The 16,043-nt window shown below is 42.5% G+C and overlaps 1 protein-coding gene across 8 annotated transcripts in view; it reads left to right on the top strand.

Annotated features, from left to right (window-relative positions):
• Large1 (LARGE xylosyl- and glucuronyltransferase 1) overlaps positions 1–16,043 on the top strand; it is a 502,729-nt gene that overhangs the window by 131,155 nt on the left and 355,531 nt on the right. For all 8 annotated transcript variants that reach the window (XM_074084325.1, XM_074084329.1, XM_074084326.1 and 5 more), the window contains one exon: positions 2,058–2,245. In XM_074084325.1, the coding sequence (XP_073940426.1) occupies positions 2,058–2,245 (188 nt within the window). The remainder of the gene's footprint in view (positions 1–2,057; positions 2,246–16,043) is intronic.

Here is a 16,043-nt window from a genome sequence, read left to right as displayed (position 1 = left end):
TTCAATTTATAGATGAATAAGATGAAGCATGTTGAGTACAGTAGCTAGATTTGAACATACATCTGTCTAATGGCAACCCCCCCTCTCCTTGTCCTCCCTTCTTTTAAGAGATTGTTGAGTCTGGCACTGGTGACTCCTACCTGTAATCCTAGCTACTTGGGAGGCTGAGATTGGAAGAATCATGGTTCCAGCCCAGGCAAAGTTTTCTAGACCTCATTTCCATGGGAAAAGGGCTGGTGGGGTTGTGCATTCCTGTCATCCCAGCTACAGGGGGAAACTTAAATTAAGAGGATCGTGGTCCAGGCTGGCCTGAGAATAAAGCAAGATCCCATCTCTAAAAATTACCAGAGCAAAAAGAGCTGGAGGCATGGCTCAAGTGGAAGAGCACTTACCTAGCAAGCACAAAGTACCAAGTTCAAATCCTAGTACTGCCAAAAAAGAAAAGAAAAGAAAAAGATAATTGCATCTTCTCTGCCTGGTTCTCCTTCTCTGTGACTAGCAGGGTTTGTTTCCCTTACTTAAAAATGAAAAACTTCCTGAGGGAAGACTTTTTCTCAAGTCAACATTCTTTGTTCAAAAGGATTTTGCTTTCTTTCTAGTCCACACCCTCCAGCCTTGTGGTCTTTCATCTGTTTCAAAAGGAGGCCTTTTAGAAAATCCCTTCAGAATGGCTTCAGAAGAAAGCCCAGCATTGACAGTTGAGATTGGCTTCATTAGGTGTTTATTGCTGACAACTTACTGAGCAGGAACTCCTGAAGCTTGAGAGGTTGCCTCTGGTTAGACTCTGATACCATTCATTCCTTTAACTGACAATTATCAGGCATCTGCAGGTGACAGGCAGTAGGCTATATGCTAAGTCAGGGAAGGCAGAAGGATCAGATGGGTTGGGGAAAATCCAACCCCATCAGTGGGAGACTCTAAGGATAGTGAGGAGAGGAGGCAGTTCAACCAGACAGCTGTACAGGAAGTGTAAAAGCTATGACAGAAAGAAGGACACACTGGGAGTATAGACAGGGGCACCCACACTTGCTATTTCATGTTCATGGGAAACCTCAAGCTTTTTGTAGTTGTCTGTATTGGGGGAGCAGTGTTCTACTCTGTCAGGGAATCTCCTTTTAGATTTACCTCGCCACCTGTAGTCATGTGACATCACTGTTAGAGCATAGTGGAGAGGAGATCTCATGGTCTGTTGGTTTCTTAAGTCTTTTATAAGTTACCTGATTTATTGGTCAAATATTCAGGTGAAAGATCATGGGCGCTGTATTCCATTCCTATCAACATTCTCACTCTTAACACATGATGGCCACTCTTCTGTCTAGTTCTAAGGAACGCCCCTTTCTAGGCTGGTTATAAGATGCGTGTGTGTTCCTGTGCATTCTCTGCACACTTTTTATTGTTTCCATGCTGTTCTGCAGCTACCTCTTCATCCAAATTGAAGGCAGGAACTATTATGATAGACGTTGAGTTGTTTTTTAGGTTCTCTTACTGTGACTGAGGTCCATTTTCGTGCAGGTGGATGTCATGGCCGAACCAAGCTCCTTTCCTTTGCATGTGCTTTTCATTCTCAGGTGCTGTTCATGGTCCCCTCTTCCTGGAACACACTCGGATCTATCGGCAACTTCATCTTCCTTTCACAGGGTTCCATGTACATCTCACTTGTTACATTCTTGAAGCTTCTGCAGATTTTTTGTTGTTGTTGTTGATTCTCTTTCATTAAACTATGATCTTTGAAGTCAAACTATACTCTAGTTTTGAAACACCTGGTTTGTGCTTGGTACATAATAGGTGCTAACTAAGTGCTCCTTTGAAGTGTAAGAGTTACGTATGCATGCATGTGAGAAAAAGAGCCCTTGCAGATTTCATCATTTTTTTTTTAACCTGTCTTGGTTTTGATAATAGACTGCAAGACCACAGCATTATTTGTCATCTCTTGTGATAAAAAAGTAGGCAGGAAGTCATAGGCTAGGGGATCTATTTTCAGCATCTACCCAGTGGATGCAGTTTGCATCCATTTACCTTGCTAAGGTCTCAGCTCTTCCTCTTTGCTCTTCTTTCAGAAAATATTATGAGGGAGGCCAAGGACTTGACGCTCCTGACAGAGACACGGCGCTGGGATTAGGGATTGCCACTTCTGAGAGGATGCTGGGAATCTGCAGAGGGAGACGGAAATTCCTGGCTGCCTCTTTGACTCTGCTCTGCATCCCAGCCATCACCTGGATTTACTTGTTTTCTGGGAGCTTTGAAGGTAAGAGTGAGAGGGAAGGAGGGCAATGTAGAATACTGGCTGTCACAGAATCCTAGAAGGAGACTCAAGGCCATCTGTTTGCAAGAGTTCATTGGGTAGAACACTAGAATATTGATGCCTAGTCATGGAAAATGCCTTCCTACAGTTGTGCATGTAATTGGAGTTAGTCAGCCATGTGAGGAAAAAAAAGAAAAGCAAGAGCAAGAGCAAAACAAGGTATACCTTGATGTTATGACAGGATGGTGGATATACAAATGTTCAAGACTTGTTTGGTCAAATGTATCACTGTGTCAAGAAGAGGGAGGAGGTGAGCCTTGGAGAATTGCTTAGCTGTTCGTGGAGACAGACGTTTCATCAACTGATTTTTCTATCCATTTATGTGTTCATAAATTCAGCATTTTGTGGTTGTTATTTGATGTCCCCACTAAACCTAGTGCTGAGAATGTGGAGATAACAGATCTGGACATTGTCTGGTGGAGGAGACAGATAGGCTAACAAATGATCCCTGTGCATGGAAATTTATGCTGTGAAAGAAGAGGCAGGGGTGCTGAGGGAGAGGTTCGTGGGAGCTGTTGAGGCCCAGGCTTGGGAGAGAGATGATCAGTCATGCTAACAGGCAAGCACAGGGATACAACAAAGAAACTGCCCACCCCAAACAAATAAACACAAATGATAATCCCTGCCACTTTCCAGAAGTAAGTAGAAAAGACAAGATTCCCCATTTTTCAAAGATGGTGCAGTTTTTTGTGTATCAAAGATGGCATCCTCAGCTTCAGGGAGGGGAGGAATGGCAGTGTAGCAGCCATTCTTTTTATTTACTCCCACACTTGAATTAAAAAAAAAACACATGCACATCTGTCTCAAGGAAGTCACTACTGTGTTTTAAAACATTTCCTTTATGCATAATTTTATTGACAGCTCAAGGCTACCTTTTAATTTGGAGCTCCACTTCACTTTCTGAGAGTTGCCTTGAGTTGGCTAGACTGAATATAAACAAGGTAGGACTATGTGCTCACCACAGCAGAGAGAAACTCATGTAGGTCCTAATCCTCAGCCTAGGGCTCAGGGCCCAGTGTCACACCCCTGTCAGTGTTCCTACTCCTTAGCTATAACCCTGAACCAGTTAGAACCCTCATTTTAGCAACTAGGTAGAGTTAGGTTGTATCTTGATAATGGTTGGCTCATTTCTGCAAAGAGATCAGAGTGGGGGAAGAGTTGATGTGATTCTCGAAGATATTTAAAGAAACAGTCTCCCTGCAATGACATTAGAGGAGCCCTTAGAAAAGAGGACAGAGGCACCAGGTTCTAGCACATAGTTGAGAAGTAAAGCATGGACTTTGGCAGTGTAACGGAACTGGCAGTAATAACAACAATAGCATAACAATAACAATGATGGTAATGATGATATTGATAATGTAAACAATTAGTGTTGTGAGCATTTCTGTGTGCCAGACATTGCACAAACTCTTTCCAACAACCCCATATATTAGGTACAGTTAGTATCTGTACTGCACAGATGGGGAGAATGAGGCACAAAAGCTTTGTTCATCTGCCCAAGGCCTCCAAAGCCAGTCGGGATAGAGGCCAGATTCAAGAACTTAAGTTTCTACCATGAAACCATACTGTACATCGGGGCTTCATTGCAGTGTTAGACTTTGGAAAGGGGTTTGACTAGTGTTACTTGCTCTTTCTACTGGAAAGTTGTGGAATTATGATTTCCACTCAGTGGCAGAAATCAAGCCCAAACTGATTTTGGCAAAAAGGTAATTTGCTGGTTAATGCAATCAGTGAGTTTAAACAGAGCTCAGGCTTCAAGCAAGGTTGGAGATCCAAGGTCTAAATGATGTTTTTTTTCCTGAAATAATTTTGTGTATGTGTGTGTATATGGAACTGGGTTTTGAACTCAGGGTTTTTGAGCCACACCTGTAGTCCATTTTTCTCTGGTTATTTTGGAGATGGAGTCTCATGAACTATTTATTTGGGCTGGCCTTGAACCATGATCCTCCAGATCTTAGCCTCCCATGTAGTCAGGATTATAGGCATGAGCCACTAACACCTGACTGAATGATGTTTTTGTAGTTAGACCTTTATTCATTCATTTGTTCAACTTTGCTTGGTTTCTCTCAGCATGTCTTTTCCTCCATAGAGAAAGTTGGACACTTACATCCTATGTCAGCAATCCCAGTAGAAAGACACTTACTCTTTTCCCAAGTTTCCCAGCATTTCCTCTGATTGGATCGCCTGTGTTTACTCACCCTGAGGCCACTCCTTATGGTTGGGAGAGATTGGTGGTGGGGAGTTTGAGGGGCAATGTACTCAATGGCAAATTGTGCAGTTTCCCAAAGAGGAGAGGCTAGAGGCTATTTTAGGTTATGGGAAGTTCATAACTGGCTGTGTTTGCGATTTGGTATCAAGTCTAAGACCTTGTGAAAGCATCATGCTACCAGCCCTGCCCTGGCTGATGGAGTGACTGTAGTCACTGACTGATTTCACCAGACTAGCAGAGACCACGGGGAATGGGGGAATCGAGAAAATACTTGAGACAACATACACAGACTGAGGGTGGGTGTTATAGCTGTCAACATGATACTTAAGAATAGACCCTGTTCTTGGGATGGTATCATAAACCGCATTAAGTTTGGGCTCAGTGATGTGGGTATGGTTAACAGAAGTGTCGAGCAAGAGTGACAAAGGCTCTGGGTTGCTCTGAGCAGGCACCAGCTGGTCCACCGTTGGGTTGCTGCATTTATTTCTGGGCTTTGCACTAAGAACCATCTAGACAAGTCGGCATGCTTAGAAAGATCTAGATGAATGACAGAGCCAGTTCAAACCAGGTTACATAAGAAACAGTGGAAAGAATTGGGGATGTTTACCTTGGAGATACAGAGGCTCAGGGTGCACAAACAGCTTTAGCAAACAGTCAGAGGCCTGTCACCTGGATGAGCCATGATGATAGGTATGGTGGCCCCTGACTATGTACAGGGACATGGCAGTGGGGCAAATGTTCAGTCCCTCACACAGAGACTATTCTGTGCAAAGCTGGAATGAGCTGCCTGGGAGGTTATGAAATGCTATGCATGAGAGTTGTACAAGCTGAAGTTCAGTGTGGTGGGAGAGAGTCCAGCAGTGGAGCAAATGAACACGATGACCAGTGTGACCTGACCTGGAGATCCTGAGACTCCAGAAGAGGCCTTGTGGTCACCAGGTGACAAAGGCCATCTACCCTGCCAGCTGCCACAGACCCAGTGTCCTTACTTTAGGGCTTGTGGAGACAATTCTCTTGACAGTTAAACATCACAATGCTGCAGCTCACTTACACTCTTGAGTTTTCGACTTCATGGCATGTGAAGCTCTAAATAAGGGACAGAGTCACTGCTAAATTCCTGGAAATACTGTTCATGCTTTATGTAGGCTTAGTTATTTTTCAACCCTGTTTAATTTCAATGGGTCTCTTGAGAGCAAAGCCCAGAATTCCCTCTGAGATGCAAATACTCTCAGAGCTAAGGTTTAGTGGTTTGATAACACTACACAGCACAACAGAATGAGAGAGTGCTGGGGGTGGGATGGAGTTCAGATGCCAAGAGCTCTAAGATCAGCTCAACCAGGGTAAAGTATGTGATTGTGGCTTAGTCACTCTTTTTCCTATGACTTAGTCTCTTCCAATATGAAATGCAGTTGTCAAAATGAAGCCCACCTATTGGAGTGCTCACATGTTTATGATTCTAAGCATTTGATGTAAGTGAATCAGAAACAATTAGTCTTCCTCAATTGAGAGGGAATATAACAGGAAGAGGGAGGAAGCTCATTGTAATTTGCCCTTGAACCAGGGTCAGTGCATAAAATTTATGGCAGGCATTGACCTGCACTGAGGATAAATGCCAGTTATAACCATTAGGTGGTAGGGCATGGAGCTCTCCCATCTAGGAAGGAGATGAGATTCCCACTTCTGGAGCCATTTATCAAGGGGCAAGTGACGATGGGAGAAGGATATTCATTGGGGAATTTTTTTTCTTGTTTATTTAATCCCTCCCTAATTTCCTAAACCAACTTTTTACATCTTTTTTTTTTCTATTCTAAATCCATCTTTCTTCCTAGAAAATCTCAGTGAACACCTTCAGCTACATGCTCTTCTAGCTCTGTGTGTTGTAGTAGTTACTCTCTTCCATCTTCCTCCTTCCCTCCATTGCTCCATTCCACCTCTTGTTGTCTCTGGTCTTGACCTCCTACAGCTGTGTCTTTTGTTTTCTGTCTTTTATCCCTGTAACTGCTGGTCCATTCCCCTGGCGTGTCCATTCTTCCCTGGGGCCGAGACTAAATGTAGCAGCCTGCACTGCCCAGCATCTCCTGCCGCCTTAGAGAGTGGCCAGCAACCTGCTGCTCCTTGTACTTGTCCCTCCTGGCCTGTCTTCTGAGATGTGTCTTCCATCCTGTGTTCATACCCTCCCCACTTTCTCTGCCCAGCCACACTGGACTTCTCCAGAGCCTGACCTGCACTGCCCTCTTGTTTCCCTGAGATCCTTTAGTGCCCGTTCAGCTTCCATTCCCTTTTCATCTGGCTGACCTAGATCCTCTGTTCTCAGCTGAGACATAACTGCTCCTTACCTTTAGTTAGTCTAAAGTTAGGGGAAGCTGCTGTGTCTTCCCTTAACTCCCTCTACTTCCCTTTTATACTCAGGGCTTTGTTTTCGTAATCACTGGCAAGGGGATGGTGTGGTCTCTGTTCCTCCTTCCATCTCTGGCAGCTATGATGGTGGCTGAAGAAGAGTTGCTCCCCAAATGTTTGTTGAATGAATGAATGGATGAATGAATGTGCTTCCTGGATGAACTCCAGACTCCTTACCAGGACTCAAGGTCTTTCACCATTCTCCCTCACCCCCCACCACCCTCTTTTTCTGTCTTTACTTAGGTTCTAGTGCCTCAATGAACCCTTGACAAAACTTCTGCTTTTCTGCTTCTGAATTTTCACTCTGAGTTCTTTCTGCCCATCATATAGTTCTTTTTCCAGTCTTTCTCCCAGCCAACACCTTCATTGCCCATGTTCAGTGTCATTTCTCCCTAATGTCTGATTTCATGTGATAACTTCTGTGACCAGCACTCACCAAGTGACATTTGATATCTGTCTAACACCTCCATTGTGAGTTTCTTGAAACAAGGACCTGTTTGACTCATCTGTACACTCCCAGGGCCAAACTCAGTACTCACTCTAATGAGTCCTTAGTAAATGTTGACTGGAAAGGATTTTTCCTTCCACAAATCGACTGCACTTCTCTTGCCTGAGGGGAACAGGAGCCATTGATAGGTAAACCTCCTGGTACTGTGAGCATCCTTGACTTTGAGCCCCAAGGACATGGGTCCCAGAGTCTCTCCTCCCTTTTGGTTGTGATGTTAATTCTCAACCATACCTCCATATGAATTTAGATCCTGTCTGTTACACTCCCACGCAAGCATCTGTTCTCATGGGCTTGGTGGGTCTTATTTGTGGGGCATACTCCCTCCTTTCTTTTTTGACTCTCAAGTGGAGGTATTCAGTGGTTACTGAGTTGTGGTCATGTGGCAGAAAGGGGCTTTGAAGCCATTCACAAAAGTGTTCACACATGCTGCCCTGTGGTAACTCATAACCAGCAGCTCAAGATGGAACTGTCCCATGGCCAGAGAGGCAGGCCAGGGAGGGTGGGAATGTTATTTAAAAGCAGATGCCTTCAGAGAATGCAAAGTCCTGGACATTTAAAACCAGTGTCATGAGCAAGCCTAGGATATTAATTTCTGAACTGATTCAGCTTGCACCCACTGTTTTGTCATTCCTAAGGCCTCAGTTCACTGCTCATTATGTTCTTATCAACACCAACTCCTGAAATGAATGTGTTTGGGAGTCAACTCAATGAATATCAACAGAAAGAAAATGGGTCCTTAAATTTCACCATTTTAGAGTTGGAATGAGAACCAAAGAGGAGTTGTAAGCTAAAGCTTTTTTTTTTTCCATTATTATTATTATGCAGTATCTTGAGGGACATGTGCAGTAGAATAGGGAATGCAGAGTGTATTCCATCCAAGGAGGGCTCACCCAGATGTGACCGCTTCCCCAGCTTTGTATGTCCACCCCAGCCCTCAGCTCAGAGAGTGTGCCAGATTTTGTGAACTAGACTGTACAAGCCACTAGTGAGTAATTTGTTAAGGTTTTAATATCCCCGAGGCTGGGCCATGTGACAGCTTGGATAGCAGAAAAGCCCATTTTGGCCTTCCTGCCAATGGCCCAAATATATCACTTCATAAGGATATTATGGGATATAAGAACACAAAATGGTAAATGCAAAGTGTAATAAAAAGTGGTATTGATTTTTTTTCTTAATGGATTAAAAATGAAGAGCTTTTCTAGCCAATGTGTAATAGCTGTTAGTGCTAACATTGAGAAATCTTACAAAGAATGACAATGTGAATAGGAGAGTGAATGTGGTGTTGAGTGACTCCCTGAATCCAGGGTGCACAGTGGGACTGCAGGTACCTGTGGTTCTTACCTTTGGGATAAGAAAGAGTCTTGGTATTTGAAAGGGCTCTGGACTATCTCACAGTTCTATCGATGTGAGATGGTTGCTAAGATGACCTCTACTTTTCTTATATAATTTAGCCTTTGATCTTAAAATAATATTGACCATCCTATAGAGTGATATATCAGCTTTACTGTATCTCCTGGAAAAGTCTCAGACCAGGAGTCAGGAGACCTTGTTTCTATGAGTCTCTGTACCTGCCTTGAACAGTCATCCTCCATTATTCACAGGTTCAGTTACTTATACTCAACTGTTTGAAAATATTAAATGGAAGAATTCTAGAACTAAACCTCAAGTTTTAAATTGTGCATTGTTCTGAGTAGTGGGATTAAATTTTGCACTGTCTGCTCTGTCCCACCTAGGATATAAATCTTATTTTGCTCATTGTATCTACACTGTATACAGTACCTACTCATTAGTCACTTAGTAGTAATCTTATATGATCAACTGTCACAGGATCACAATACTGTATTCAAGTAACCTTTAACTTAATAATGGCCCCAAAGCACACGATTAACGATGGTATCAACCTCCATAAACAAAAAAGGGCTATGAAGTGCTTCCTTTAAGTGTGGAAGTTGCCCTCTTAAGGAAAGAAAAAATATAAGCTGAGATCCTAACATCTATGGTAAGAATGAATCTTCTACCTGTGAAAATGTAAAAAAGGAAAAAGGAAGGCATGTCACTTCTGTCGGCTGTAATAGCTATGGCCATAGTATGTAATGAGTGCTAAGTTAAGATGGAAAAGGCATTAAATTTGTGAATCAAAAAACTTGGTATATTTAGGGTTCAGTACTGTCTGCAATTTCAACCATGAGTTTTAGGGTCTCCTAAAATCCCCCTTGGATTAGGGGGAGGACTGTTTTACTTTCCTTTGGCTGCTAGGACAATTCACCACTATCTCAGTGTCTTAAAGAAAAAACACACCTTTTTTTTTCTTGAAGTCAAGCTGTTGGCAGGGATGCTTCCTTCTAAAGGCCCCAGGGAAGGATCTGTGTCCTGGGTTTTTCTTTTTTTTGGCTTCTATGGCTGTCATCCTTGCTTGTGGCTCCTTCCTCATCTCCAAGGAAGGCAGAGATAGTATCTTAAACCACTCTCTCTGATCTCTACCACCAGTCTCTGCTTCTGTGTACATATCTCCTTTGTCTGTCTCTCCTACCTGCTTCTAAGGAGCTTTAAGATTACATTGGGCAGACCCAAATAATCCAGGATAATTGTCTCATCTCAAAATCCTTAATCAAATTGTACCTATAATGTTTATTTTGCCACTTAAGGTAAAATATTCAGAAGCTACAGTGATTAAGTAATGGAAATCTTGGCGGTGGTGGGGGGGCTTGCATTCTCCTGCATCCTCTCCATCCTCTTAGTCTCGAAGGTCAAAGCAAAGGGGCATTGTGTAACCCACTTTCATATATATATACGTATATCTTATCCTTCCCTAGAGTCTTGGAGTCTTTGATTTAAGCTGATATATATCAATATCTAATAAAGTTTACATCTCATGAGAAAAGGAAGTATTGGTCTGAATTGTTCAATTTGATATACAGCTTTTATATTGAAAATGACCAATGAATGGTTAAGGTTTTCTAAAAAGAAAGGTCTGAAGCTAATGCTCTTTGAAGGTCTATTTTTTGAGGCAATTTCATTTATTTTGATTTCAGATACCAATTTACCAAAAGGAGAAGGATGATTTTTCAGAGAAACCTATGCATGGTTGGGTGGTCTGTTAACTAAATGTGAAAGATAGCCATTAGTAAACAACTTTGGAAAATGCTTTGGCTTTATGAAGTAAAGCTGAGCATATCCTGTACCATGCTAGCTGTACTCCATCAGGTCTATTCTAGCTGTGTACGCCAACCAGAAGTGCATGTACCTGTGCTAAAACACACGTACTAGCATGTCACAGAAGCATTGTTTATGGCAATACCAAACAGGAAACTGCAAAATGCTCATCAACAGTAAGATAAACAGTGTCATATTTATGTAGTGCAGTACTCAGACAGTGTTGACCAAAGGAAGACAGATACAAGCTAATGCATACTGTGTGATTCAAATTATGTAAAGTTCACAGCCAAGGCTTTTTCCCCCAGTCCTGGGGATCAAACCCATGAAGTGCTCTCTGCCAATTACCCTGTCTCACTCTGTAGCCCAGGCTGGCCTGAAAGTCACTATGTAAACTTGACTTGCCTTGTATTCACAATCTTCCTGCCTCAGTCTCCCAAGTACTGGGATTACAGTCATGCCTCACTACACCTAGCTTAAAAATCGCCAAGACTTAATATTATTCAGCCCTTACCAATCCAGATAGTGGTTAACTCTGGGAGAGAAACGATAGCCGAGACACAGGGCACAAGGAAGGTTTTGTGGTGCTAATAATTGCCAATAATTTCCTAATAAGTACTACTATTTGCTAGGTAATAATGAACTTTTTAAACCTGTGTGACAATTATGCAGATGTATCCCTTTGTGATAATTCACCAATATTTTGCTTATGGTTTGTTCACTTTTCTGAGTATATTATTATTATTAAAACATACCCAAATGTAGATAGTTAAGTAAGTGCCTGAATTTAAGGTGATTTTTGTAGGTTTTGTATTCATTTTAGATGACAGGAATTTTATTAACCTTTATAATTTATGAAATCTATGTCACCGTTTAACTTTGCAATTCAAGTGTGTTTTAAGCATGGAACTTTTCTTTTTTGGATGGTGTTTAACACTGTGTGTCTTTTTCTTTTTTTTTCTTCCTGATACACTTTACCATTTGGACAGATATTCATTCTTTGATGGAGAATATCGGTATTGACTTCAAGACCTGAATTTTTTCTTATATCTTCCTTCTGAATCTTCATCAATTCAAAATGAGACCAGTATTCCTATCAGATTTGAGCAATGACACAGCTTCAGTTAATATTAAAACAATGTTATTGTTCACATTGACACCATGCCACATTTTTTTTTAATCTTGTCACTTTTGAATTCATTGCTGAGGTTAAATATTGAGAACTTGCCAATAAAAATTAGACTTTGTGGCTTTCATTAAAAACATGGGATAATCTAGCAAAACTGTACTCTCATGCCATAAGAATACAGCATTGGCTGGAGCTGGTGATAGCTGTCCCTTTGATAGTGCTTACATGCTCCAGTTTGTCAAGTCTCCATCCTTCCTTGTTGATCCCTATGTTACTCCTGCAGTATTGTTTTATGTAGAGCAGAACTGAGATGAAAGACTTTCTGGTATCTACTTGTGTTGCTTATAACTTTGCCTGGCTCAGTTACAAAAGTTTGAACTTTTTGGCTTACTCCCTATCTGGTGCTGGACTAGGAATTTTGTATATGGCATCTTGTATCTTTATACTAATCTCATTTTATAGATAAGGAAACTGAGGCTCAGGGATATTGAGCTATTTGGCCTATCCTACCAGCTAGTAAGTAAGGGAGTACCATCTTGTCTGAAAAGGTCCTTGTGGACTTGTGGACTCCAAGAACTTTCGGACTCAGAAACAACTGGAGATGTCCTTTCAAAGTCAGTATGTTCAAGCTTTAGCCAAGGACAAGACAAACAGAGACACATGACATGGGGCTATTTTGGATGAGAAGGCAAACCATGTTTTGTGCTAGCAGGATTATTATAAGCCAATAGAAGCAGAAAATTCAATTAATCCTTTAGTACAATTTGCATTTTCTTTCTGCCATAGACTCCTACAATTAAGAGTAGGAATGGACATTAGGAATCATCCAGGCAGGTTTACAACCCAAATAGATAAAACATTTAAAAACCACACAAGGACATTATATTGGACAGGTTAATGGAGGGGTCAACATGCCCCAGAAGGACAGGCAGACCTGAGTTTGAATTCTAGCAATTCCATTTAAATCACAGAATGACAATAGGCAAGTTCTTTATCCCTACAGATAGGTTCTTCACCATTAAAAGGGAATAGAATGCAGTAGTTATGGTTAAATAAAACACCTGCTGTACAACAGTGTTCATTTTTCTGTCCCTTCTTGCATTTTCATGGAATCCAGCAGTCTTCTGGGAAGGATGCAAAAATGAACCACCTTTTTAATAAGCCTTTGTTTTACACCTGAGGAAGCTGGGACCTCATGGCCCAGGAGCTCACTCTGCTGCAGCTCTGCAACCCAGGGGTGGTGTAATTGGAGCTTCTTAGACAGTCTTATCACTGCTTGATTCAATATTGTTTCCACCTCTTGTCATTTAGTAATAGTAAAGACAAAACAACTGCTGCATGTTACCTCTATTGTCTTCTGCCCGTGCATATTTCTAGACCTTTGCAGTCCTTCCTGTAGTGTTTAGCAAGGGTAGGACAGGCCCTGAGACACTGCAGCCATGGTCATAAATGCTTCTTTAGCTAATTGTGTGTCCAGTGGCCATGTTTGGAGAAATGAAATTATTTCACATAGATGACTAGTTGTGAGAAGTTTAAAGAATGGAAAAGAGGTAAGGGCTAGCTTCTGACAAAATTTACTCACTTCCACACAGATCAGTCTGATGGGCTGGGCTCGGGTCAGCCATCATGTTTAAATTCCATGCTGCCCTTTACATATCATGTATCCTCAATTGAGTCACTTAGCCTCTCGGCCCAAATTTTCTTCAAAATTGACAGTGCTGCCACCTACTTAACAGGAATTTAGGAAGATGAAAAGAAGCTCTGTGCCTAGTAAAGAAGCTCTGTGGGTTCAGCTGTTGCTTTGAATCTGCTGTCTGTACTTTCAGAAGCAAAACCTCATTCAAGAGGTCAATAGAGTGGAAGTTTAAAAGTGCACTGGTGGGAAGACACCTGGCAATCTCCTGGCTCCTTCTTTTTCTAGGGTGGGATCTTTAGATCATGGCTAGTTGACTTTCTTCTCCTGCAGAGGGCACTCTATGACCCATTTCATATGTGTCTGAATTACCTGGATGGAGCACAACCCATAATGGGAACCAAAACAAAAGATGTTGCCAAGCCAAGAAGCCTCCCATTGCACCAGTTGGTAGCATTGCAGTTAGGTAGCATGGCACCGCTGAATATTAGCTCTTTTGTCTACATTTAAGTCATTTTCCTACCACCCCATTGGGAAGGGAGGGGATCCCATTTGCAGGGAGATCACTGAGCTTCACAGCCATTTGGTGGATCACAGAAGGTAATTCATTCAACAAACATAGCCAGGCACTGGTGTGGGATTGGTGGTGTGTCCCCACTTCTCATGGAGCTTACTTTGCATTGGGGTGAGGGAGCTGAGTAACAGATGTATTCATACCATGCTGAATGGTGTTAAGTCCAACAAAGGAAAATGAAGCTGTGTGAGGTGGCAGTGCACGTGGCAGCATGATGGGCTTGTTGAGACCTGAGAAAGGAGGTGCTTTGGGCAGACCTCCCTGACAGGTAACATGGAAGCAGAGCTGGGCAGAGGTGAATGGAGGGCAAGGAATAGTAGGAGGTGGAGAGCTCAGGAAAGCTGGGCAGGGCCACACACAGGTCTTGGAAGAATGGCTTCTCTTTCCTTGTCCTCACCTCACCTCACCTCTGGAAGCTTATTCCTTGTCACCTGTTCTTCCCTTCTTCTTCTGGTCCAAGGTGAGAGGCACCTGAGCAAGCACTTCCTCCCCTGGCCTATAAGGAGGTCACCTAGATCTCTGTTTCCAGTATTTGTCAGATGATAAGAGTCACCTAGGGTGTTTGTTTAATATATTGAATCCCCGTCCACCCTGGGTACTTTTGACAAATGGCAGTGCAGAACCCTGCCTGCCCCAGATCTGCTAAATGGGGTGCTTCCCGCAGAGTGGGGGGGCAAGTGATCCTTATTTTCTGGTCAGTTCTAGAAGTTTGACCTGGATAAAGCGAAATCTCTGGATGGCTGGTCTTGGCTAGCCCCCCTTCTCTCTGGGGTTCTTGGACCTGGATTTCTTACCAAGCAGCACAGTAGCACCAATTGTAGTGCCTACTGTTTGCCCTGCACGTCAGCCTCTCCATTTTTCTGTAGACTGTGAAATCTCAGTCCTTGCACAGAGTTCCTCAGCCATATACTTTGTATCTTTCTGTTAGCCACTTGCTATGTTGAACAGCATTTCCTTGACACACCATGCCTCCTCATCAGAGTGCATTGCTTAGGAAAGTGCCTGGCACGGGAGTGCTGGGTAAGTCCTTGTCTCTGTTATTATTTACTCTGATTCCACACATTCAGACAGGGAGCACAGTTGTCCCTTGGTATTTGTGGGGGGATTGGTTCCAGCGCTGCTTCCCAAATCTGCTAATGCTCTAAGTCGCTTATATAAAATGGGGTAGTGTTTGCTGTAAACTACACCTGTCCTGCTAGTCTTTAAGTCACCTCTAGATGACTTAGAATACCTAATACTATGCAAATGGTTCTTACACTACTTTGCTTAGGAGTGATGGCAAGAAAAATGTCTGTATGTGTTCATTACAGGCCCATTTTTTCTGATATTAAAAAATCCATTATTGATTGAATTTGTAGAGGAGAAATCCACAGATATGGAGGGATGTCTATCCTCACTTTTCCTCTGTCATCTTCGAATCCTTATTCTTCAGCATAGTACCTGGAATGAAGAAGATACTCACTAGCTATTGAAGTGCCACAGGTAAAAATGGTATTAGCACCTATTCTTGGAGCTTTTATAGGCATCTAGCACCAAGTTCTTGACTTGTGTCAACTCCTTTGTTCCTCAGAACTGCTCCATAAGGTAGGGACTGAAATTCCCATTTCACAGATGAGGAATCAAAAGCACAGAGAAACTCAGTAATTTGCTCAAAGTTTGGCAGCTAGCAAGTGGTAGAGCTAAGGTTGAATGTGGCAGTCATGTCTACTGTGACCTCTCTGTGGTTCCTTTCTCTTCTTTAAGTGTGCATGATTCTAGATGTCTCTCTCTCTCTCTCTTTTCTATGTAAGATTGCTCCTTCCTGCTTCAGTTCTCAGTGTGTTAGGAAAGTTTGGTTATCTCACAGTGTGAGATGGTGAAAACTCCTCCAGGACAGTGGGCTCAGCTGTGTTCACCATTCTTACTTTTAGAAGGGTACATTTTCCTGCTTGCCTCCAGGGACTGAGAACCATTTGCCTCCATCCCTGTTCTTGTCTGGGTCCAGCCTTTGAAAACAGATAAGAACAGATTGCTATGTGGAGTGGAGATAAACAGGCTCTGGCCTCTTCTTCCAGGGAGCCCAACCTGTGATTTGTGATCCCAGAGTGCTGTGTGTGGCTTGCTGAAGAGTGAGCTGGGGGCATTTTGGATTCCTGGAC

Source organism: Castor canadensis, chromosome 8 (assembly GCF_047511655.1).
Source record: "Castor canadensis chromosome 8, mCasCan1.hap1v2, whole genome shotgun sequence".
Classification (NCBI taxonomy): domain Eukaryota; kingdom Metazoa; phylum Chordata; class Mammalia; order Rodentia; family Castoridae; genus Castor; species Castor canadensis.
This window is presented reverse-complemented; position numbering and strand designations above follow the sequence as displayed.